The 23,530-nt window shown below is 43.1% G+C and overlaps 1 protein-coding gene across 1 annotated transcript in view; it reads right to left on the bottom strand.

Annotated features, from left to right (window-relative positions):
- Window positions 1–4,308: 4,308 nt before the first annotated feature.
- The window catches only part of maml1 (mastermind-like transcriptional coactivator 1), an 85,164-nt gene continuing 65,942 nt past the window's right edge, over window positions 4,309–23,530 (bottom strand). The window contains exons 3-5 of the mRNA XM_073067082.1: window positions 20,539–20,790; window positions 18,739–18,856; window positions 4,309–8,270 (exon numbers count right to left, since the gene is read on the bottom strand). Of these exons, the coding sequence (XP_072923183.1) occupies window positions 7,291–8,270; window positions 18,739–18,856; window positions 20,539–20,790 (1,350 nt within the window). The 3' untranslated portion in view covers window positions 4,309–7,290. The remainder of the gene's footprint in view (window positions 8,271–18,738; window positions 18,857–20,538; window positions 20,791–23,530) is intronic.

Raw genomic sequence — 23,530 nt, 5'->3', positions numbered from 1 at the left:
TACAACTATCTTCTACACTATCCACTACACCAACCTTTGTTTCATCTGTAAACTTACTAACCCACACTTCCACTTTCTAAAAAATCACAAAGAGCAGGGGTCCCAGAACAGATCCTTGTGGAACTGTTCTGTCCTGCCAAGGGTGTTGGAAGAGCTACTTTTAGCTTTATCTGTCACATGTACATCAAGGCACACAGTGAAGAGTTGTGTCAAATCAATCAGCGAGGAATGTGCTAAGGGCAGCCCGAAAGTGTTGCCGTGCGTCCAGCACCAACATAGCATTCCCACACCTCATTCAACGGGTGTCAAATGTCACAGGGAGAAGTCAAGAGAATGGGTTTGACAGAGATAATAAATCAGTCATCTTGGAATGGTGCAGTAGAATCAATGGGCCAAATGGCCTAATTCTGCTCCCATGTCTCATGGTCTTGTGCTAGAATAAGGAGAGGGGGCTAAAGGAAGGATCAAACTGGCAGGTGATAGATAAAGATTACCCATCATCCCTCACTTGGTCTCATCCTTAACCTCACCTACCTTTCCAGTCCTGATGAAGGGTCTCACCCAAACTATCAAATGTTATTTCTCTCCATAGATACCACCTAACCTGCTGAGTTCCTCCAGCATTTTGTGTGCTTACTTTAATCCTAACAGTTAGGATCTTTCAAAGAACAAATTGTGTTTTTTTTAAAACTTAGAAATATACATAAACAACTACCACTTACTTCCAGATCCCACCAAATCATAACACGAAGCAATTGCAAAAAGATCATGAAGAAGTCTTTATTCACACGTGATTCCCAAGACTGGGAGTTATATTTACAGATTTAATATACTGATTTAAGATAGAAAGATAGAAAAAACCCACCATGGCCAAATCCAGTTTAGATTATTCTGACAATTGGTGGTAATGACAGAGGCAGGAAGATTGAAGACTGGTTGAGGGCTCAGACCAGCTGGATCCTGTAACATTATCAGCTTAGTAAAGGGAGTTCAGACTCCAGCTGGACTCCATTGTGTTGTGGTCAATCCCACTACCCGAGTGAGCAAAATTAAACATCATCTCTGCACCATCACCCATGCGCTGATATGGACAGTGCAGGATTGTCCTCAAATCCAGAAACAGAAAACCAGCAGACCACATCTCTATGTTCTGGACTAAAGGTGTAGACTATTTTCCAAAATGGGAGACAATTCAAAAATCAGAGGAGCAAAGGAACTTGGGAGTCCTTCTGTAAGATTCCCTAAAGATCAACTTGCAGGGTGAGTTGGTGGTAAGGAAGGCAAATGCAATGTTAGCATTTTGAGAGGACTAGAATATAAAAGCAAGGATATAATGCTGAGGCTTTATAAGGCATTGGTCATACTGCACTTGCAGAGTATTGAGAGCAATTTTGGGCCTCTTATCTAAGAAAAGGTGTGCTGGCATTTAAGGGAATCCAGAGAAAGTTCATGAAAATACTTTCAGGAATGAAAAGGTTAACATATGAGAAGTGGTTGATGGCTCTGGGTCTGACTTACTGGAGTTTAGAAGAATGAGGTTGGTGGGGGGTAGGTGAAATCTCATTGAATACTGAAAAGCCTAGACTGAGTGGATGTTTCCTATACCAGGGAAGTCTAGGACCAGTGGGCACAACCTCATAATAGAAGGACATCCATTTAGAACAAAGGTGAGGATGAATTTATTTAGCCAGAGGATGGAGAATCTGTGAAATTCATTGTCACAGACGGCTGTAGAGGCCAAGTCACCAGGCATACTTAAAGCAAAAGTCGATAGATTCCTGATTAGTCAGGGCATTAAGGGATAGAGAGAGAAAACAGGGGAATGGCATTGAGAGGGATAATAAATCAGCCATGATGGAATGGCAGAGTAGACTCAATGGGCCTAATTCTGCTCCTATGTCTTATGGTCTGTAGTAAGTTGTTACCCATGGAAACAATATAAATATCCATCACTTCAAGACAACAAACCCATCAGTTCACTTTGAAATCTGTTGGGCAAAGAAACCATTGAAGAGCACTGCAAACTGAGGACCACCATTAAGGACATGGAGGCTTCGGAGAGGGTGCATGAAAGGGTCACCAGGATGCTGCCCGGATTAGACAGTATGAGCTAAAAGGAGATGTTGGGCAAACATGGACCTTTATCAATGTTCCCTCTAATTTCTAATAAAAACACAAAATGCTGGCAGAACTCAGCAGGCCAGACAGCATCTATGGGAGGAGGAAGTGACGACGTTTTGGGCCTCCTGATGAAGGGTTTTGGCCCAAAACGTCGTCATTACCTCCTCCCATAGATGCTGTCTGGCCTGCTGAGTTCTGCCAGCATTTTGTGTTTTTATTTATTTCCAGCATCTGCAGATTCACTCATGTTCCCTCTAATTTCTACTTATTTTTACATCTGCATGGACCAAGCACTGCTCTCTGCAGAACATTTTTTTACATGGCCTGCAAACTTTGTGGCACTTTAATACAACACAAGATAAAAGAAACTTCCAGCTATGCTGCAACCAAGTGTGTGTGTGTGTGTGTGTGTGTGTGTGTGGGAACATTTCCATTACTGTGCAGTTCAGAGGGAAGAGTGATCTTTAATCTGGAGTGTTGGAGGCTGAGGAGGGCCCTAACAGAGGCATGCAAAATTATAAAAGGCATCAACAAGATAGAATAAATTTTTCTTCCCTAGGTAGAAATGTTAAATACTAGAGTACACACATTTAAGGTGAGCGTTGGAAAAAAGTTTTCTTTATATAACAGTGCTTGGTGCCAGGGAAGGTAGAGGAAGCAGATTAAACAACATTATTCAAGTGGCATTGAGATAGACACATGGACAGGAAGGGAATGCAGAGATGTGGATAAAGATGGGATTCATTAAAATTGGCACCCAAGTTAATGGTCTTACAGATCAAGTGATGGACTGAGAATACAGGCAGCAGATGGTGGAGGGGGAGATGGGTACCAGACATGTCCTGGGCAGTTTTAAACTAGACTACGGGAGAGTGGAACCCCTCAACACAGATTATACTCAGCTTTATTAAAATATATTGTTGTACAGGATGGCCCTGAAGAATTATGATAGGTGCAAGTTCCACTTAAAAAAAAATAAAAGTGTACAATAAAATCTACATGAATAAACAGGTTCACTTTGTACAGAAACCATGAGAAGTTTAGAACATATGAACAAAGATTAATGAGAAGGAATCGAGATGCAAATATCCAACTGGTTAAAACTGCGCTTAAACTCCAATTTCAGATTTCACATTAACCTCCATTGCCCAATTTTCTAATTAGTGGCTTAAACATCAGCAATTAATTTTTAAGTAATTATAATGCACTTCTAGTGAGTAATTCACCGTTGCCCAGTAGCCAGCAGGGAAGAGAAAAACAGCAAATGCAATGTATGAAAATATTAACTCCATTATCAGCTACAAATTCTAGGTAGCTAATGTTGGATGTCAGAATCTACATAAAGTTCCATGTGTGGTGCCAAAATGGTATATAATGACAGCCTCATTTTGAATTACATTGTTAAACTAAAAAATACATTTATATCACCCCAGTCACAATCTTAAATAATTTAACATTAAAAATATATAAGGAAACACAACAAATATCAGGCATCATATACAGCCTGGTACATATAGCCATGTTTAAACTACACATACAGATTTTACCTGAATTACAGTTATAAAAAGATAAAGTAAAAGTAATATATGCCTCTGCTTAAAAATTATGATACTGTTGAAAGAAATGGCTTTGAACAGAAAACACTTGATTGGCTGTGACGTGACAAGTTTACACTCTGAGGCACAGCAGTATTAAAACTGAAAAAAAATTTAAGTTAGTTATTTGGGAGGAGGTCTGAAATGGGTGACAGACTATCCGTAACTATTGATTTCTGGAAGACATGGATTGGCAGCAAAGGATCACTCCAAACAAAAATATACATTTCTTGGGAATAAATAAACGTCATTTCACCCAAACAGCTTGATAACCTTGGCTCTGCACACACTATTCAATAAGAAACAATACTCCAATAATCACAAATTGATTTTAACAAGCAGAAGTAATGTCTTTGGGGTGCGAGGTTATGAAGTGAGTTTCAAACAAGGTTTGGCCATAGTCTTTTTTTGCCAGAACGAAATATTTTTTTAAAAAACTTTATGGTGTGGTTTTAAAATCTGACATTACAAAGTGGTTAGACAGAGCAAGTCAATATAGTCAAGTGCAGAATGAAGACTTACAAAAACCATAGCAAGAAATGCTTTTTTTTTTAAAAAATCTCTAAAATGTAAAAATATATTACAGACAAAGACCTTTTCTCAATTTTATAAAAATGTAAACATTTATATACATACAGTTCAACTAATTCAGACAGTAAGATATGGCAAGCACCATGATTGGAGGGCAGTGTATACGCCACAGAACATCTCAACCAGGAATCAGGGAAATGGATGATTGGGACAATTAAGGACTCAATTGCATTTCTTCAACTGGCTGTTATACCTGGATAATCCCTGGGCAGCAACTGACAGGTATAAAGGGCAAATTCTGTCCCCTTAAAGCTTGCATGCAACTTTTCATTGGAGGCAGGTACGATAACACCTCCATCAGGACGGACAGCACCCTGAACAGAGGAGGAGAGTAGAAACATCTCATCTATGTTGCTCTGATCAAAGGGGGGGAAACAAGCTTGAAACTAGGACTAGTTGCATAGTGCACTTCATTCCCCCCCAACTTCCAACTACTTATGAAGTTTGAATACCAGAGATTCTGCAGATGCTGGAAATCTTGAGCCACACACACACACACACAAAATACTGGAGGAACTCAACAGGTCAGGCAGCATCTATGGAGGGGAATGAACAAGTCAATGTTTCAGACTAAAACCCTTCATTAGGGACCAATACATATAAGTTATGAAGTTTGAACACAAGAGATTCTGCAGATACTAGAAAGCTCAAGAGACATACACAGTGCTAGAGGAGCGCAGCAAGTCAAGCAGCATCCAACTCACTTCACAGCCAGCCCCTTCGTCTTCACCTGGTCTCACCTATCACCTGCCAGCTTGTATTCCTTCCACTCTCCCCACTTTCTTATTCTGATTTCTGCACCCTTCCTTTCCATGTCTGAATGAAAGGTCTTGGCCAGAAACACCCACTGTTTATTCCTCTCCATAGATGCTGCCTGACATGTGAGCTCCTCCAGCATTTTGTGTGTTGCTGTTATAAATTTTGAGGCAAGTTTCATTCTGAAACATTTCAGTGAAGCACGAAAGGTCCTGAATCCCATAAAGAGTATTTTATAAAGCTGCTCTCTCCTCACCTTCCTCCACAGGTGGAGAGAAACAGGACAAAGTAGTAAAGTGCAAAATACACTGCTCAAAAGAGATGTGGACACTTATGTGATACGAAGGCTATGCCACATGCAGAGGCAAGCCTTTCTGCTGGTGAAGGTCAGCACAGAGTATCTGGTGTGGGGTATGGTTTCTGAATTTAAAGGATTTATAATCCAAGGACATCTGTTCAAAACTCAGTGATGGGGAGAACAAAGGTTCCTTCAGTAAAGAGGACTTGAAGATTAATTAAGAGATACAGTGCAGAACAGGCCCTTTTAGCCATACCGCCCAGCAACCCCTAATTTAACCCTAGCTTAATCACAGGACAATTTACAATGACCAATTACCTACTAACTGGTACTCCTTTGCACAGTGGGAGGAGCCTGGATCACGCAGAGGAAACCTACACATTCCATAGAGAGGACCTACAAACCCTGGGATGAACTCCGAAACCCAAACTGTAACAGCGTCATGATAACCTCTGCACTACCTACTGTGCTGCCCTTTTTTGTAAAAAAAAAAGCAACAAAGCTTTCAGATAGTCATAAAAATTACCCTTTAGGAAGAAAACAGACATGCTTGCATTCACAACCTCAGGATGTTGAGTAATTATTTTTTGGAAGTGTGGCTGTGAATACTGGAATGAAATCCTTGCCATCCAAGCTGGCTCAGAGAGATGTGGCAATTTTTCACTGCCTTTTTCCAGAGCCCAGTAAGACACTCAAAAGGAAACTAGTGACCAACAATACAGGTCCCTTTGCCACCACCACCTACATCATGAATTTTCTCCTGCAACGAGTAAAGCAAATAGCAGTGGGGCCACAGAGGCTGATCTTTTGTTTGGTTTTGGAAATGTCTCTCCTTGGTCAACAGTGAAGGAATTTGGAAGGATTAGGGTGGGTGGGGGAGAGAATCTCACTGAAGCCTAACAAGTTTAAACAAGCCTAAAGGCTTAGAATGATTGTGGAGAGGATGTTTCCTATAAGGAGAGCAAAGGGGGGGGGGGGGGGCGTGGAGTCTAGGACCAGAGGGCACAGCCTCAGAATAGAGGGATGTCCATTTAGAACAGAGATGAGGAATTTCTTTAGCCAGATGGTGGTGAATCCGTGGAATTTATTATCATGGACGGCCATGGAAGCCAAGTCATTTAAAGTGGAGCTTGATTGGTTGATTGGTCAGGTCATCAAAGATTATGGTGAGAAGGCAGGAGAATGGGGTTGAGAGGGATAATAAATCAGCCATGATGCAATGGTGCAGCAGACTACATGGGCTGAATGGCCAAATTCTGCTCCTATGTCTTATGATCTTATCAGGTTATGAAAAAGACCTTCCTTTGGACTAAAATAGGCTCAGTGTCAGGAAGTATATGGAAATGGTAGACAGGCAATTCAGTGACTAGAATACTGATACCAGTGTGGCTCAGCATCCAGCATTTTGCAAAATAATGATTCAACCTCAATACAGGGAGTTTGAGAGACTGCAAGGAAGGTGGCTTTATACCACAGGAAGTCAGAGACAGTCTGGTCAGCTGGGCAGGAAAATTTGACGACTAAAATGTACCACTCACCAGGATTAACTTGGTTTTAGATGTATACCCTTCACTGGATTCCAACAAATGTGCTACTTCGAATACTGCCCAAGCAACTGAGATTAGCAATGTTCTCCCCTTTCAGAATGTTGTGAACTTAAAGGCCAGGGAAAGATTAAAGCAATCTATTACTGACTCCTTGACCAGCAATGGAACAAAGGAATTCGTAATTGAATTAACTAAACTTTAACTGCCAAACTGCCAGTAAAATAGCAATTATGAAAATCAGCTATTAACTCTTCCCAACCATACATTTTCACCTGCCATGTACCACATCACTATTTTTGGTCCCAAACATACATACATATACATATAAAATCCATGATTACACTTTTCCCACTGAGTTCATTAAATGGCAACAAACTGCCCTTCAATGATGAGATTCCAGAAATTCATCCAGCTCCATTATCCATTCCTCTGTAGTTCTGTTTTTCAACAAAGAGTCCATCAGGTCTGTATCACCAGGTAATCCCTGAAGCGTGCCACCTCCGGATTGGTTACCATAGTTAAAAGGCAGCTCCTGACTGGAACTCCTTACCTGGTAAGGTTGATTGCAGTGGAGATTGCCCCTTGCGGCCATTTGTTGGCTAGAATTGAAGTTTGCCAAGTCTGGAACGGGCTGATTTAAACTGGGAACTGCTTGGGAGGGTGGGTTGGTCTGTGACAGAGGCCCACCTAACGTAGGCACCATGTGCCCGTCAACAGTAGAGTTGATGGCACCCATTGGCCTGGCCGGTGGGAGGCTTGCTCGGGGCATTCCCTGCACAAACTGTTGGCCTGCTATTTTAGGATGAGACGGCCTTGTGTGGAAAGTTGAGGTACTACTGAACGCGACGAGGTTACTGTTGGGTTGGTTTTGGTTATTCACGCTTGGCAAAGCTTGATGCTGCCAGGATGAACTCTGGTTTGCCACTGTGCCAGATAACCTCTGCAAGGGGGTCTTTGATACTGCTTGGCTCACAGGCCCTTTGCTATGCTGCTGTTGTGCAAGGGTTGAGTTGCTGAGGTGGTTCTGACCATATCCTGTTAGTAGAGGGGTGCCTCGAGTCCTGCTAGGTTGTCTTGGTAATGAATTTGAATGTTGCCCATTTGTCATTGTGTCCTGGGTCGAATGCGAAAGGATTTGGTTCAGATTTGACCCTACATTGTACATTCCCTGTTGGACATTATGCATATTGCTGTACTGAGTTGCTCCCAGTTCTGGCTGGCCACCAACAGCAGAGGCACTGGAGGTAACAGAACTCTGGCTCGGAGCCATTTGGATCATGTTTTGACTCTGGGAGAATAGTCGCGAGCCGCTGGCATTTGCTGTGGTCAGGTTACCAACTGCTGTAAGAACTTGTGCAGAACCTAGAAAATTAAGCAAAATATGCAGATAATTAGTTCCCAGCAATGTGACAATCACTACGGCCTCTCCAATAAATTTTCTCCCGTCCCCAACCAAAGCCGTATGCAAAAGGACTCACACCTCAGAGATATGGAGAAATGTGGCCCAACATGCAGACCCCCCCCCCCCCCACCCCCGGCTCTGAATAACCTAGTGAGGTCATACCTGGGTGCCAAGATAGCACTGAGGTTATCATGATGCTATTACAGCTTGGGGCGCAGGAGCCTGCAGTTCAATTACAGCATTGCCTGTACAGAGTCCTCCTCTTGGAATGCGTGGATTTTCCCCAGGTGCTCTGGTTTCCAAAGACGTACCGGGTAGGTTAATTGGTCATTGTAAAGCATCCTATGATTAGGTTAGGGTAAATTGAGGTTGCTGGGGCAGCATGGCTCAAAGGGCCAGAAGGGTCTATTCCACGCTGTATCGCTCTATAAATAGATCAGTTATTTCTGGTTGCCCAATTATAGTTCATTTATTGTCATCTGACTGTACATAAACACAATCAAACAAAACATTCCTTCAGACTATGGTGCACCCACATCACACACAATACATAAAACCAAATACTACCAAAACTAAGTTAATGAAATATAAATCAAAATGCATGTAGTGCACAGTAAACAGCTCTCTGTCCGAGTGGTGAGAGCTCAGTGGTGGCAGGGTATTCATTATTCTAGCTGTCTGGCAGACCTTGTCCTGATGGTAGTGGTTCAGAGAGATTGTGGGATGGGTGGTAGGGATCCTTTGCCCTTTGCCTACTACAGTAAATGACACAAATAGGGAGGGAGGGAGACCCTGGTGATCCTCTCGGTGGTTTTACTGTCGGGTCTTGTGGTCTACTGCCTTGAAGCTTCTGTACCACTCAATACAACCAGACAGGACACTCTCGATGCTCCTGTAGAAAGTTGTCAGAATGGGGGCAGGGTGGATGTGGGGGCTTTGGTGCAGAAGAAGGCTACCAGGATGCTACCTGGATCAGACAGCATTTGCTATGACAGGTTGGACAAATTTGGGTTGTTTTCTCTGGAGTGGTGGATGCCGAAGGGAGATCTGATCAAAAATCCTAAGATCATGAGAGGCATCAATAGACAGCCAGTATCTTTTCCCCAGGGTTGAAATATCTAATACTACAGAGCATGACTTAAGGTAAGAGGGGATAAATTCAAAGATGATGTGTGGGGCAAGGTTTTTTTTTACATAAGGTACAAAATGTGTACAAAAATGTTTTGTTTACAACCGTTTCCAATTTGCTAAACAAATACAGGTAGAAGACACAAAAGCTCGAAAGCATGTGCCACCAGACTCAAAGGCTGCTTCTACCACACTGTTAACAATTCTTTATCTCCCAGTCTATCTAGTTATGGTTCATGCATCTTGTCTACTTGCACTGCACAGTTGGCCCTCCATATCCATGGGGGTTGGTTCCGGGACCACCCCCATCCCCCCGCAGATACCAAATTCCACAGATACTCAAGTCCCATATATAAAATGGCATAGTATTTGCATATAAACTATGCACATTCTCTTGTACACTTTAAATCATCTCTAGGTTACTAATAATACCTAATACAATGTAAATGCTATGTAAATAGTTGTTATACTGTATTGTTTAGGGAATAATGACAAGAAAAAAAGTCTATACATGTTCAGTACAGACACACCATTGTAGCTCTTCTAGGAATGTTGATGCTGCCTCGGCTGATGCCGATTCTCCCGTGATCTTTAAGTTCTGAGGCTGTAGTGCTTTACATAGCTAGCCAGCCATCCCTTACTAGCCTGAAACTCCTTCCTCTCACTCACAACACCAGTAGTGAACAAATGAATGAGTCATGAGGCGAAAAATGCTCAAACGATGAGTGCTGGAGAGAGAACCTCTGGGTTTTTTTCCCGATCCTGATCTGCAGTTGGTTGAATCCGCGGATGCGGAACCTGCAGATACGAAGGGCTGACTGTACTTTTTCTGCAACACTATTCTGCATTAAACCATAAAACATAGGAGTAGAATTAGGCCATTCAGCCTATCAAGCCAGCTTTGCCATTTCATTATGGCCAATTTATTATCCCTCTCAACCCACTTTGTCCCCGTAAACTTTGACAGCCTGACTAATCAAGAATCCATCAACCTCCATATTATACATACCCAATATCTTGGCCTCCAGAAATGGCATCATTTTTCTAGTATTTTCCTTGTAGTTTAACTTTATAATGCTTGCTTAAAATTTTTAAATAATTACCTACAGTATATATCTGTGATTGTTCAGTGAATTTTCTAGAAATAGTATAGATGATTCTCTGTACTTTTCTAGAAGCTTTTCAGTTTTCCTCAGCAGGCATCAAGCCTCTTGAATGTGGCCATTTGATAGGTTAATTGTTACCATTGGAATGTTGTTATTCCCAGTCTGAGTTTGAGATGTCCATGACATTTTTTTGTTCTTTACTCTTGTAACACTTAATATAATGGGCATAATCACCAAGTTTTATACCTTGTTCTTAACTTCTGAAGAACCTCTAGATCAATCTCATCAGATCCAACAACACAAAAAGTTGAGAATTCCTTTCCTCAAGCATCCATTCTTCTACTAATCCTGCCCTCACCCATTTTGTTCTTTTGTTACAAAATTTGGTTCTTCTCGATCACTGCCTCAGTACCTCCATGTTGTCACTGCGGATCAAATCCTTCAGTCCAGAGTTGACCAACAGTTTCCTCCAGCAGACCTATACTCTTTCCAGTGTCTCTGCCCTCTTCACTGTGAATCAATGAGTAACTCAACTCATTTGTCCCCAAAGTCACCAGAACCACAACCTAGTGCCGGGAGGTATAAATGGAGGGAGTGATCCCTGCAGAAAAATGACAACGAGGAGAGGGAAAGGTGTGTCTGGTGGTAGGAGCCTTTGGAGGTGACAGTCTTGCAGAGAATGATATGTTGAATGTGGAGGCTCATGGGATGGTAGGTAAGGATAAGAGGAACTGTATTACTGTTAAGGTGGCAGCAAGATGGGGTGTGCACGGATGTTCAGAAAATGGAGATGAGGCATCAATGGTGGAGGAAGGTAAACCCCATTCTTTGAAGGAGGATATCTCTGATGTTCTGGAAAGGAAAACATCATCCTTGGAATAGATGTGGCAGAGATGAAAGAACTGAGAAAAGTATATATGAGACAGGGTGGGAAGAAATATAGTCAAGATAGAATGGGAATCTGTAGTTTTATTTTAAAAAAATGCTAGTCAACAGTTTGTCTCCAGAGATTAAGGGGAAGGAAGTGTCAGCTGACATTACCAGGGGCGTCACTTGTTCTAGAACAAATGCTCTCCAATCCAAACCTTTCATTATTTTTATGCTATTTCCGATATATCTTCTCCCCTGCCCCCACCATCTCTACCCAACACGTGTTGAGTGAGGTAATCCTTTTTGCAGTGCTAAACTTTATTACCCAAGTTCTATGTGAGCTGTGTGTAGTTCCACTTTTAATTTACATGTACAGTGTGAGCTTCTATCCTGGAGTTTTTTTAAAGCCATTAGCTAGGCTAGTACCTGACACGAGATCACTATAATTCACTTTAGCCAGGTTTATGGCTCGAGCTGGTTGAGCTTGTTACAAACTTTCAGTTCCTGGCATCAGCCCCATGGGGTGCCCTTTATCCCAACTACTACATGCACATCCTGGCTCTCTCTGCTAATGCTACAGAACCAAGAATTCAATACCCCAGTTTATGGCTACTGGTTTGTGGCATTTACTCCATCTATTTTTCAAAGTGTATGCATTTATTTTTACATTTCTCTAAACACAGAACACCAGAGAACAGTATAGGTCTTTTGTAAAATGACCTTTATAACCAATCTAACACTTCCCTCCCACACAGCCCTCCATTTTTCTATCACCCATGTGTCTATCTAATAAGAGTTTCTTATTACCTTCCTCTACCATCACCTACCACCTACTGCACGGCATTCCACATACCCATCACTCTGTGTAAAAAACCTACCTTGGACATCACCTTAAACTTTTCTCTAATCTCCTTAAAATTAAGCTCTCCTATCCACTTCTGCTTTGGGAAAAAGGTGCTTTCTTTCCACTAACTACGCCTCTTATCATCATCTTAATCAAATCACCTTTCATCCTCCTTCACATTCTGACTGGTTAAGGAAAGCCTCAAACTGGAGAAAATGGAAATTGTTGGTGAAAAAGTCGTGATTTTAACATGGAAAGGAAGGTAATAGGAACAAAATCCCACCATAAACAATTCAGAAATTTAAAAGTAGAAATGTTAAAAGTCTCTGGAATGTCTGTGATGAATATAAACCAACTCAGCAGCCCAGCAGATGAAATGCAGTAACAACTTAGAGGAGTGCACAGCATGAGTGACCAGCTACATCAGCAAGTGCATTGATGATGTTACTCTGTCCAAGACCATCACTATACACACTAACCAGAAGCCATGGATGACCGCGGAGGTGCGTGTGCTGCTGAGGACCCACGACTCTGCCTTCAGAGCAGGCGACAAGGCAGCTCTAACAACAGCAAGGGCCAAACTGTCCTGAGCCACCAGAGGGGCAAAGCGTGCACATGCCCAGTGAATCCACAGCCGCTTCCAGGACGGCGGCGACACGCAGCTCATGTGGAAGGGCATCCAGGACATCACCAATTACAGAACATCGCCTGACTGTGCAGGTGATGCCTCCCTCCCAGATGTGCTGAATAACTTCCATGCCCGGTTTGAGGCGGAAAATGACGTGGCGGCGAGGAAGTCCACCCCTCCTACAAATGACCAGGTGCTGTGTCTCACCGTGGCCGATGTGAGAAGAACCCTGTACAGGGTCAATCCACAGAAGACCGCTGGACCAGACAACATCCCTGGTAGAGTGCTCAGAGGATGTGCAGACCAGCTAGCAAATGTTCTCACTGATATCTTCAATACCTCCCTGAGCAGCGCCACCGTTTCAACGTGTTTCAAGGCCGCCACCATCGTCCCCGTGCCGAAGAAGTCTTCAGAGTCCTGCCTAAATGACTACCGTCCCGTTGCACTTACATCTATCATCATGAAGTGTTTCGAGAGGCTCGTCATGAGGCATATCAAGACCCTGCTGCCACCCTCACTGGACCCCCTGCAGTTTATGTACCATCCCAAACGCTCAACAGATGACGCCATTGCCACCACCGTCCACCTGGCCCCAACCCAGCTGCACAAAAAAGACACATACGTTCGGATGCTGTTCATAGACTTCAGTTCAGTATTCAACACAATCATCCCTCAGAAACTGATCAGAAAGCTGAGCCTATTGGGCCTGAACACCTCCCTCTGCAACTGGATCCTAGACTTCCTGACTGGGAGACCTCAGTCAGTCCGGATCGGGAGCAGCATCTCCAACACCATCAGACTGAGCACGGGGGCTCCCCAGGGCTGTGTGCTCAGTCCACTGCTGTTCACTCTGCTGACCCACGACTGTGCTACAACACACAGTTTGAACCACATCATCAAGTTTGCCGATGACACGGCCGTGGTGGGTCTCATTATCAAGGACGACGAGTCAGCTTACAGAGAGGAGGTGCAGCGGCTAATGGGATTGGTGCAGAGCCAACAACCTGTCTCTGAATGTGAACAAAAGAGATGGTTGTTGACTTCAGGAGGGCACGGAGCGACCACTCCCCACTGAACATCAATGGCTCCTCAGTAGAGATCGTCAAGAGCACCAAATTTCTTGGTGTTCACCTGGCGGAGAATCTCACCTGGTCCCTTAACACCAGCTCCATAGCAAAGAAAGCCCAGCAGTGTCTCTACTTTCTGCGAAGGCTGAGGAAAGTCCAGCTCCCACCCCCGATCCTCATCACATTCTACAGGGGTTGTATTGAGAGCATCCTGAACAGCTGCATCACTGCCTGGTTCGGAAATTGCACCATCTCGGATCGCAAGACACTGCAGCAAATAGTGAGGTCAGCTGAGAAGATCATCGGGGTCTCTCTTTCCGCCATCACGGACATTTACACTACACGCTGCATCCGCAAAGGAAACAGCATTATGAAGGACCCCATGCACCCCTCATAAAATCTCTTCTCCCTCTTGCCGTCTGGGAAAAGGCTCCGAAGCATCTGGGCTCTCACGACCAGACTATGTAATAGTTTCGTCCCCCAAGCTATCAGACTCCTCAATACCTAGAGCCTGGACTGACACCTCGCCCTATTGTCCTGTTTATTATTTATTGTAATGCCTGCACTGTTTTTTATGCAGTCCTGTGTAGGTCTGTAGTCTACTGTAGCTTTCTCAGTGTTGTTTTTTTTTTTACATAGTTCAGTCTAGTTTTTGTACTGTGTCATGTAACACCATGGTCCTGAAAAACGTTGTCTCATTTTGACTATGTACTGTACCAGCAGTTATGGTCGAAATGACAATAAAAGCGACTTGACTTGAACTCACTGAACAACATTTCCACGGAAGATCCCAATAAACACTGGTCTTGTACATAATACCAGTCCAAAAACAAAATTAAAAGCAGAATCAAAAGAAAGTCTTCAATTTCAGTTCGGAGGTTAAATATTTGTTTGGGAGTTGAAAAAAAATTAATTTCCCAAAGTAACCAATGTAACTATACAAGGTTTCTGAGCTATTGGTTATTAACCTGTCCCAGTTCTCTGCTCAATTAAAATACTGTACTGAAAAAAATTACTGTACTTTTGCTATTTACATTGCTTAAGCTTATATATTTAAATCTGGTGGCTTAGAGAACTGAGCTACAGGCTTGAGACGAAAGTCATTTTTTCACTTTTAGAGGTTTGATAAAGGGAAGCCTGCAAATTTAAAAACCAACAGCTATTTCTAAAAGTGGTTAGATCTTTTTTTTTTTTAAGAGATGCAGCACAGTAACAGGCCATTCCGGCCCAACAAGCTCACATCACCCAATTACATCCATGTAACTAATTAACTGACTAATCCATACGTCTTTAGAATGTGGAGGAAACCAGAGCACCTGGAGGAAACCCATGTGGTCACAGGGAGAGCATATAAACTCCTTCTAGGCAGCAAGCGGAATTGAACGCAGGTCACTGGAACTGTGATAGTGTTACACTAACTGCTACGCTACTGTACTTCGGCCTCCCACTCAACCCCCAGTTCCAGCTATACCCATGGACTCTTCATGTCCCCTGCATCATATTAAGTCTGTGAAATAGTTTGATATGTTTCAACCCAATTTGAAAGGAACACACTGGAAGTTTCCAATAACCCATTTCAACAGCTTAAAAAAAAATTCATAGAGATTTTCACTTTAAACTTGTCTTCCAGAGATACACTAGGCAGAAAAACAATGATATTCTGCAAGAGGTTATATGTTGTAAATAACTAACACAAGTTCAGAGAATGTAAGTATCTCTTCTCATTCAGCATACTTTCAGGTCCTAAAAGGATAGTGTTTTGAAAAGCAGAAGTATTTTTTTCCAAAAAAAAAAAGCACATTTGAAAGGTACTCGAAGAACTAAGAATTCACAAGAGATTATGCAGACGGTGGTGATCTAGGCCAACAGAAACAAATTGCTGGAGGAACTCAGCATAGGACCGTAAGATATAGGAGCAGACGTAGGCCATTCAGCCTATCCAGTCTGCTGCGACATTCAATCCTGGGCTGATCCAATTCTTCCAGTCATTCCCACTTCCCTGCTTTCACTCCATACCCTTTGATGCCCAGGCTAATCAAGAACCTATCTATCTCTGCCTTAAATACACCCAATGACTTGGCCTCCACAGCCACTCATGGCAACAAATTCCACAGATTTAACACCCTACAACTAAAGTAATTTCTCCACATCTCAGTTCTAAATGGATGTCCTTCAATCCTGAAGTCGTGCCCTCTTGTCCTAGACTCCCCTACCATGGGAAATAACTTTGCCATATCTAATCTGTTCAGGCCTTTTAACATTCAGAATGTTTCTATGATATCCCCCCTCATATTCCTGAACTCGAGGGAATATAGCCAAGAGCTGCCAGATGTTCCTCATATGGTAACCCTTTCATTCCTGGAATCATTCTTGTGAATCTTCTCTGAACCCTCCCCAATGTCAATATATCCTTTCTAAAATAAGGAGCCCAAAACTGTACACAATACTCCAAGCATGTCAGACAGCAAATACCAGGAACAAACAGTCAACATTTTGATTGAGATCCTTCATCATCACTGAGCTTTTCCAGCATTTTGAGTGTTGTTCAAGGAACTAAGGGTTATAGACAAAGTCTCAAAATAGAGATAAGACTATAAGACACAGGAGCAGAATTAGGCCATTTGCTCATTGAGTCTGCTCTGCCATTCGATCATGCCTGATTTATTATGCCTCTCAACCTTCGCTCCGTAACGTTTGACACCCTTACTAATCATTACTACCCAAATGATTTGGCCTCCACGTTGTTTGCAGCAATGAATTCCACAAAATCACCACCATCTAGCTGTAAGTTATAGGCATGCTATTTTGATGCTGGAAGTGTAGTGACACTCATGGGCTGCCCCTAACACATGTTGTTAATTTGGTTTGACGTAAATGATGCATTTCAAAGTGTATTTTGATGTACATGTGGGGAACATGTGTTCTAAAGGGACATCCTTCTATTCTGAGGCTCTACCTTCTGGTTCCAGACCCCCCCCCCCCCCCACTATAAGATATATCCTCTCCATGTCCACTCTATCTAGGCATTTTAATATTCGATGGGTTAAACATGTCCATACATTCTAAAGAGCAGTTACTGGCAAAATAAGGTGAATTGTTGTAATTTCTTTAATTCTGTGAAGAACACAAAAGAAAACAAACTGGTTGAATACAGAAGGGTGAACATTGTACCAAGGATTGCCAGGAATAAGAGCCATCTTCCTAGATGTCATACATTTCAAAGCTGATTGTTGCCTTTGGCATCCTGATGCCCCTCTGTCATCATATTTCTGAACAGACAATAAACCCATGAACTACCTCATTCCTGCTGCTCTTTTTGCAAGAATTATTTTTTAATACTTCATTTTGTAATTTTATAGTAATTTTTATATATTGCACCATACTGCTTCAGCAAAAGCGTGTTTCAGTGAGGTGCTACATTTTGGTAGGACATCGAGGAATGCAGTGGAACAGAGTGATCTAGGAATAATGGTGCATAGTTCCCTGAAGGTGGAATCTCATGTGGATAGGGTGGTGAAGAAAGCTTTTGGTATGCTGACTTTTATAAATCTGAGCACTGAGTATAGGAATTGGGATGTAATGTTAAAATTGTACAAGGCATTGGTGAGGCCAAATTTGGAGTATTGTGTACAGTTCTGGTCACTGAATTATAGGAAAGATGTCAACAAAATAGAGAGAGTAGAGGAGATTTACTAGAATGTTACCTGGGTTTCAGCACCTAAGTTACAAAGAAAGTTTGAACAAGTTAGATCTTTATTCTTCGGAGTGTAGAAGGTTGAGGGGGGACTTGATAGAGGTATTTAAAATTATGAAGGGGATAGATCAAGTTGACGTGGATAGGTTTTTTCCATTGATAATAGGGGAGATTCAAAGAAGAGGACACGAGTTGAGAGTTAAGGGGCAAAAGTTTAGGGGTAACACGAGGGGGAACTTCTTTACTCAGAGAGTGGTAGCTGTGTGAAACGAGCTTCTGGTAGAAGTGGTAGAGGCAGGTTCGATATTGTCATTTAAAGTAAAGTTGGATAGGTATATGGACAGGAAAGGAATGGAGGGTTATGGGCTGAGTGAAGGTCGGTGGGACTAGGTGAGAGTAAGTGTTCGGTACAGACTGGAAGGACGGAGATGGCCTGTTTCCGTGCTGTCATTGTTATATGGTTATAAAATATATTTCATGACATTCAGTGGCTACTTTATGAAGTACCTCTTGTACCTAATAAAGTGGCCACTGAATGTATGGCTGTGGTCTTCTGCTGCTGTAGCCCATACATTTCAAGGGTCGACGCGGTGTGCATTCAGAGATGTTCTTCTGCACACCAATGTGGTAATGTGTGGTTATTTGAGTTACTGTCACCTTCCTGTCAGCTCGAACCAGCCTGGCCATTTGCCTCTGACATCTCTCATTAACAAGGTGCTTTCCTCCTCAGAAATGCCACTCGCTGGATTTTTTTTTTGCTGTTTGCACCACTCTCTGTAAACTTTAGGAGACCGTTGTGCATGAAATTTGCAAGTGATCAGAAGACTGAGATACTCAAACCACCCTGCCTGGCACCAACAATTCCACATTCAAAGTTAGATTACATTTCTTCCCCATTCTGATGAACAACAAATGAACCTCTTGACCATGTCTGTATGCTTTTATGTACTGAGTTGCTGCTACATGATTGGCTGATTAGATATTTGCAGTAACAAGGTGTATAGGTGTACCTAATAAAGTGGTCACTGAGTGGATGTCAGTGATAATAAACCTGCTTTTGGTTCAACATGGACTACAGATACTGTACTTACCCTGAAACTGGCTGGCCTGCTCGACGTGGTACGGATTTTGTTGCTGATCTTGGTACTGAGGTGGGGGCCGGCTCATATGCCTCTGTAACTGCTGCTCCTGATGTTTCCTCTGCTTCTCCTGAAAGGGGAACAGAAGTGATATTTGATGCATCTGATACTGTATTTAGTTCAAAGAAACCAAACCGAGTTGCATAGAACAATACAGCATAGAAACTGGCCCTTCAGCCCAAAAGGGCTTTCCTTTCACCCTCTCCCCCTCCACACCAGATCGTCATCACTACCTGCTGAAGCAACATTGACCACATTTTTCAAATCCCCTAACTTGCTCTTAACCCCATCCACCAAGTAGCAACATGGATACTATCATCAAACCCACCTACAAGAGACCACTAGACCAAAAGACACAAGAGCAGAATGATGCCATTCAGCCCAGAGACTCTGCTCTGCCATTCCATTATGGCTGATTTATTACCCTCTCAACCCATTCTCTTGCCTTCTCCCCATTATCTTTCCCCCCCTTTCCAGTCAAGAACTTATCAACCTGTGCTTTAAATATACTTAGTGACAGCCTGCAAATGGCAATGAATCCCATTGATTCACCAACCTCTGGCTAAAGAAATTCCTCCTCATCTATGCTTCAAAGGGATGGCCCTCTATTTTGAGGTTGTGTCCTCTGGTCCTAGATTCTTCCACCATTGGAAACACAAAACCATAAGACTTTCGGGGGTGGGGGGGGGGGGGGGGGGGGAGGTCAATACTTTTGATAGGCATTGTAACTGGGTGACTGTCAGGAAAAGGAAGGGGAACAGGCAGCCAGTGCAGATTATCCCTGTGGCTGGTTCCCTCAGTAAGTCTATCACTTTGGATACTGTTGAATGGGATGACCTACCAGGGGTATCCACAGTGACCAGGTCTCTGGCATCGAGTCTGGCACTGTGGCTGAGAAGAGAAGACAGATGAAGAGGACTGCAATAAGTGAGTAGGTTAACTGGTCATTGCAAATTGTCCTGCAATCAGGCTGGTGTTGAATTGGTGAGTTGCCGGGCAGTGCAGCTCATTGGGCTGGAAGGGCCTGTTCTGTGCTGTCTCTCTAAATAAATTAAATAAAATCCCCACAGATGAACATTATACCACAATGTCTGTAACAGCAAAATACATTTGCGATCCATCCCACATCAGAGGTTGGTGAGAGTGTGGAGTGAGCTGCCAGCTGAAGTGGTGGATTAAGGTCCAATTCCAACATTTAAGACAAGTTTGGATAACTACATGAATGGGAGGGGCATGCAGGGCTATGGTCAAGGTATGTGTGGATGGAACTAGGCAGGCGACTAGGCCAGCATGGATTTGATGGGCCTAGGGGCCTGCTTCAGTGCTGTAGTGTTTCATAATTATTGACACATTAGAGACATTTATGAGACTCTTAGATAGGCACATGAATGAAAGAAAAATGGAGGTCTTTATAGGAGGGAAACTCTACCATAGACAGTCCCAAGCTTTTCTGTGAGAGGAGGGGGGATGGGCACAGGGCTAGCGACTCCATCCCATTAAAAGATTCAGCATTACAGAAACACTAACAGAAGCTTTCAAGACCTCATCCTGGGACAGGAAGGATCTTCAATGGGCCACACTGTAAAGACTGAGGACTCAATGAGGTGCTGTGCATGGCTTATGCCCCAGCAAGGCTGATGGGCTTGAAGAAGATATAGGAGGGAAGGATTAGACTGATTATGGAGCAGACTAAAAGGTTGGCACAACATTGTGGGTCAAAGGGCATACACTGTACTGTTCTACGTTACGCACCCTCTCCGCCATCATCTGCTGTCTTTGCAGGTACTGTTGCTTCTGCTGTTCCATTAGCTGGATGTGCTGGTCTCGTTGCACCTGCTGATCGACCAGCATTTGCTGCTGCTTTATGGCCACAGCCTGCTGTTGGCCACTAAGATAACTGGCACCTCCGTGACTGCCAGCGATGGACACTGGGGGAGGCTGAGACCCTGCACCCGATCCCTGGACAGGGTTCTGCGCCCTGGTGACATTCCCGGCACTTTGATCCTATTTAAAAACAGAAGCAAAGATTATTTTATTATTACATACAGACCATAAACTTACCATTCAGGACCAGAAAAGTACCAGTGGCATCATAAGGATCCCACCATCCTGCTAATGGACTGATTGTCCCACTCCCATCAGGGAGGAGGCTACATAGCATCCATGCCAGAACCATCAGACTCAAAAACAGTGACTTTCCCCAAGCAGTAAGGCAGATCAAACCTCCACCCACTAACCCACCCCTCCACACCCCCAACCATCACTACTTTATCATTTCTTGTCAGTCACCTTATGTAGACACTCCTGTGCCTAGCATCACCTTATGGACGTACAATCAATGAATGCAAGCTATTTTATTTATATTTATTGTGTTTTCATTATTGTACTCTTTATCTTGTTGTGCTTTTTTGTACTGCATTGGATCCAGAGTAGAAATTTACACGTGTACTGAAAATTACATTAAACAGTCCTTATTTTTCAGAATCAGGTTTATTATCACCAGCATGTGACGTGAAATTTGTTAACTTAGCAGCAGCAGTTCAATGCAATACATAATCTAGCAAGAAAAAAATAAAACATAATAATAAACAAGTAAATTAATTACGTATATTGAATAGATTTTTTAAAATGTGCAAAAACAGAAATACTGTATATTTAAGAAAAGTGAGGTAGTGTCCAAAGATTCAATGTCCATTTAGGAATCGGATGGCAAAGGGGAAGAAGCTGTTCCTATATCGCTGAGTGTGTGCCTTCAGGCTTCTGTACCTCCTACCTGATGGCAACAGTGAGAAAAAGGCATGCCTAAGTGCTGGAGGTCCTTAATAATGGACGCTGCCTTTCTGAGACACTGCTCCCTGAAGATGTCCTGGGTACTTTTGTAGGTTAGTGCCCAAGGTGGAGCTGGCTAGATTTACAACCCTCTGCAGCTTCTTTCAGTCCTGTGCCGTAGCCCCTCCATATCAGACAGTGATGCAGCTTGTCAGAATGCTCTCCACTGTACAAATATAGAAGTTTTTGAGTGTATCCTTTGACATGTCAAATCTCTTCAAACAATTAATAAGGTATAGCCACTGTCTTGCCTTCTTTATAACTACATCAGTATGTTGAGACCAGGTTAGATACTCAGAGATCTTGACACCCAGGAACTTGAAGCTGCTCACTTTCTCCATTTCTGATCCCTCTATGAGGATTGGTATGTGTTCCTTCGTCTTACCCTTCCTGAAGTCCACAATCATCTCTTTCGTCTTACTGACGTTGAGTGCCAAGTTGTTGCTGCAGCACCATTCCACTAGTTGGTATATCTCACTCCTGTATGCCCTCTTGTCACCACCTGAGATTCTACCAACAATGATTGTATCGTCAGCAAATTTATAGATGGTATTTGAGCGATGCCTAGCCACACAGTCATATGTATATAGAGAGTAGAGCAGTGAGCTAAGCACACACCCGAGGTGCACCAGTGTTGATCGTCAGTGAGGAGGATATGGTATCACTAATCCACCGAGATTGTGGACTCCCGGTTAGGAAGTCAAGGATCCAATTGCAGAGGGAGGTACAGAGGCCCAGGTTCTGCAACTTTTCAATAAGGATTGTGGGAATGATGTTATTAAGTGCTGAGCTATAGTCGATGAGCAGCATCCTGACGTATGTGTTTGTGTTGTCCAGGTGGTCTAAAGCCATGTGGAGACCCATTGAGACTGCATCCACCATTGACCTATTGTGGTGATAGGCAACTTGCAATGGGTCCAGGTCCTTGTTGAGGCAGGAGTTCAGTCTAGTCATGACCAACCTCTCAAAGCATTTCATCACTGTCGATGTGAGTGCTACTGAGCGATAGTCATTAAGGCAGCTCACATTATTCTTCTTAGGCACTGGTATAATTGTTGCCTTTTTGAAGCAAGTGGGAACTTCTGCCCATAGCAGTGAGAGGTTGAAAATGTCCTTGAATACTCCTGCTAGTTGGTTGGCACAGGTTTGCAGAGCCTTACCAGGTACTCCATCGGGACCTTCTGCCTTGCGAGAGTTCACTCTCTTTAAAGATAGAGTAACATTGGGCTCTGAAATGGAGACCACAGGGTCATCAGGTGCAGCGGGGATCTTCACAGCTGTAGTTGTGTTCTCACTTTCAAAGCATAGGTGTTGAGTTCATCTGGTAGTGAAGCATCGCTGCCATTCATACTATTGAGTTTCTCTTTGTAGGAAGTAATTTCTTGCAGACTTTGCCAGAGTTGCCGTGCATCTGATATCACCTCCAACATCATTCAAAAGTGTCTCTTTGCTCTTGAAATAGCCCTCCGCAAATCATACCTGGTTTTCTGGTACAGGCTTGAGTTGCCAGACTTGAATGCCACAGATCTAGCCTTCAGCAGATGATGTACCTCCTGGTTCATACACGGCTTTTAGTTTGGGAATGTACAGTAAGTCTTTGTAGGCACACACTCAACCACACAGGTTTTAATGAAGTTGGTAACAACTGCAGATTCAAAGATATATCCCTGAATATAGTCTAGTCCACCGATTCAAAGCAGTCCTGTAAGTGCTCCTGTGCTTCCCTTGTCCATACCTTCTTGGTCCTCACTGCTGGTGCTGCAGTCTTCAGTCTCTGCCTATACTCAGGGAGTAGACGTACAGCCAGGTGATCAGACTTCCCGAAGTGAGGGTGTGGAATAGCACGGTAGGCATTCTTGATGGTGGTGTAGCAATGGTCCAGTGTGTTGTTTCCTCTGGTATTGCAAGTGATCTG

This window comes from Hemitrygon akajei, chromosome 15 (assembly GCF_048418815.1).
Source record: "Hemitrygon akajei chromosome 15, sHemAka1.3, whole genome shotgun sequence".
NCBI lineage: Eukaryota > Metazoa > Chordata > Chondrichthyes > Myliobatiformes > Dasyatidae > Hemitrygon > Hemitrygon akajei.
This window is presented reverse-complemented; position numbering and strand designations above follow the sequence as displayed.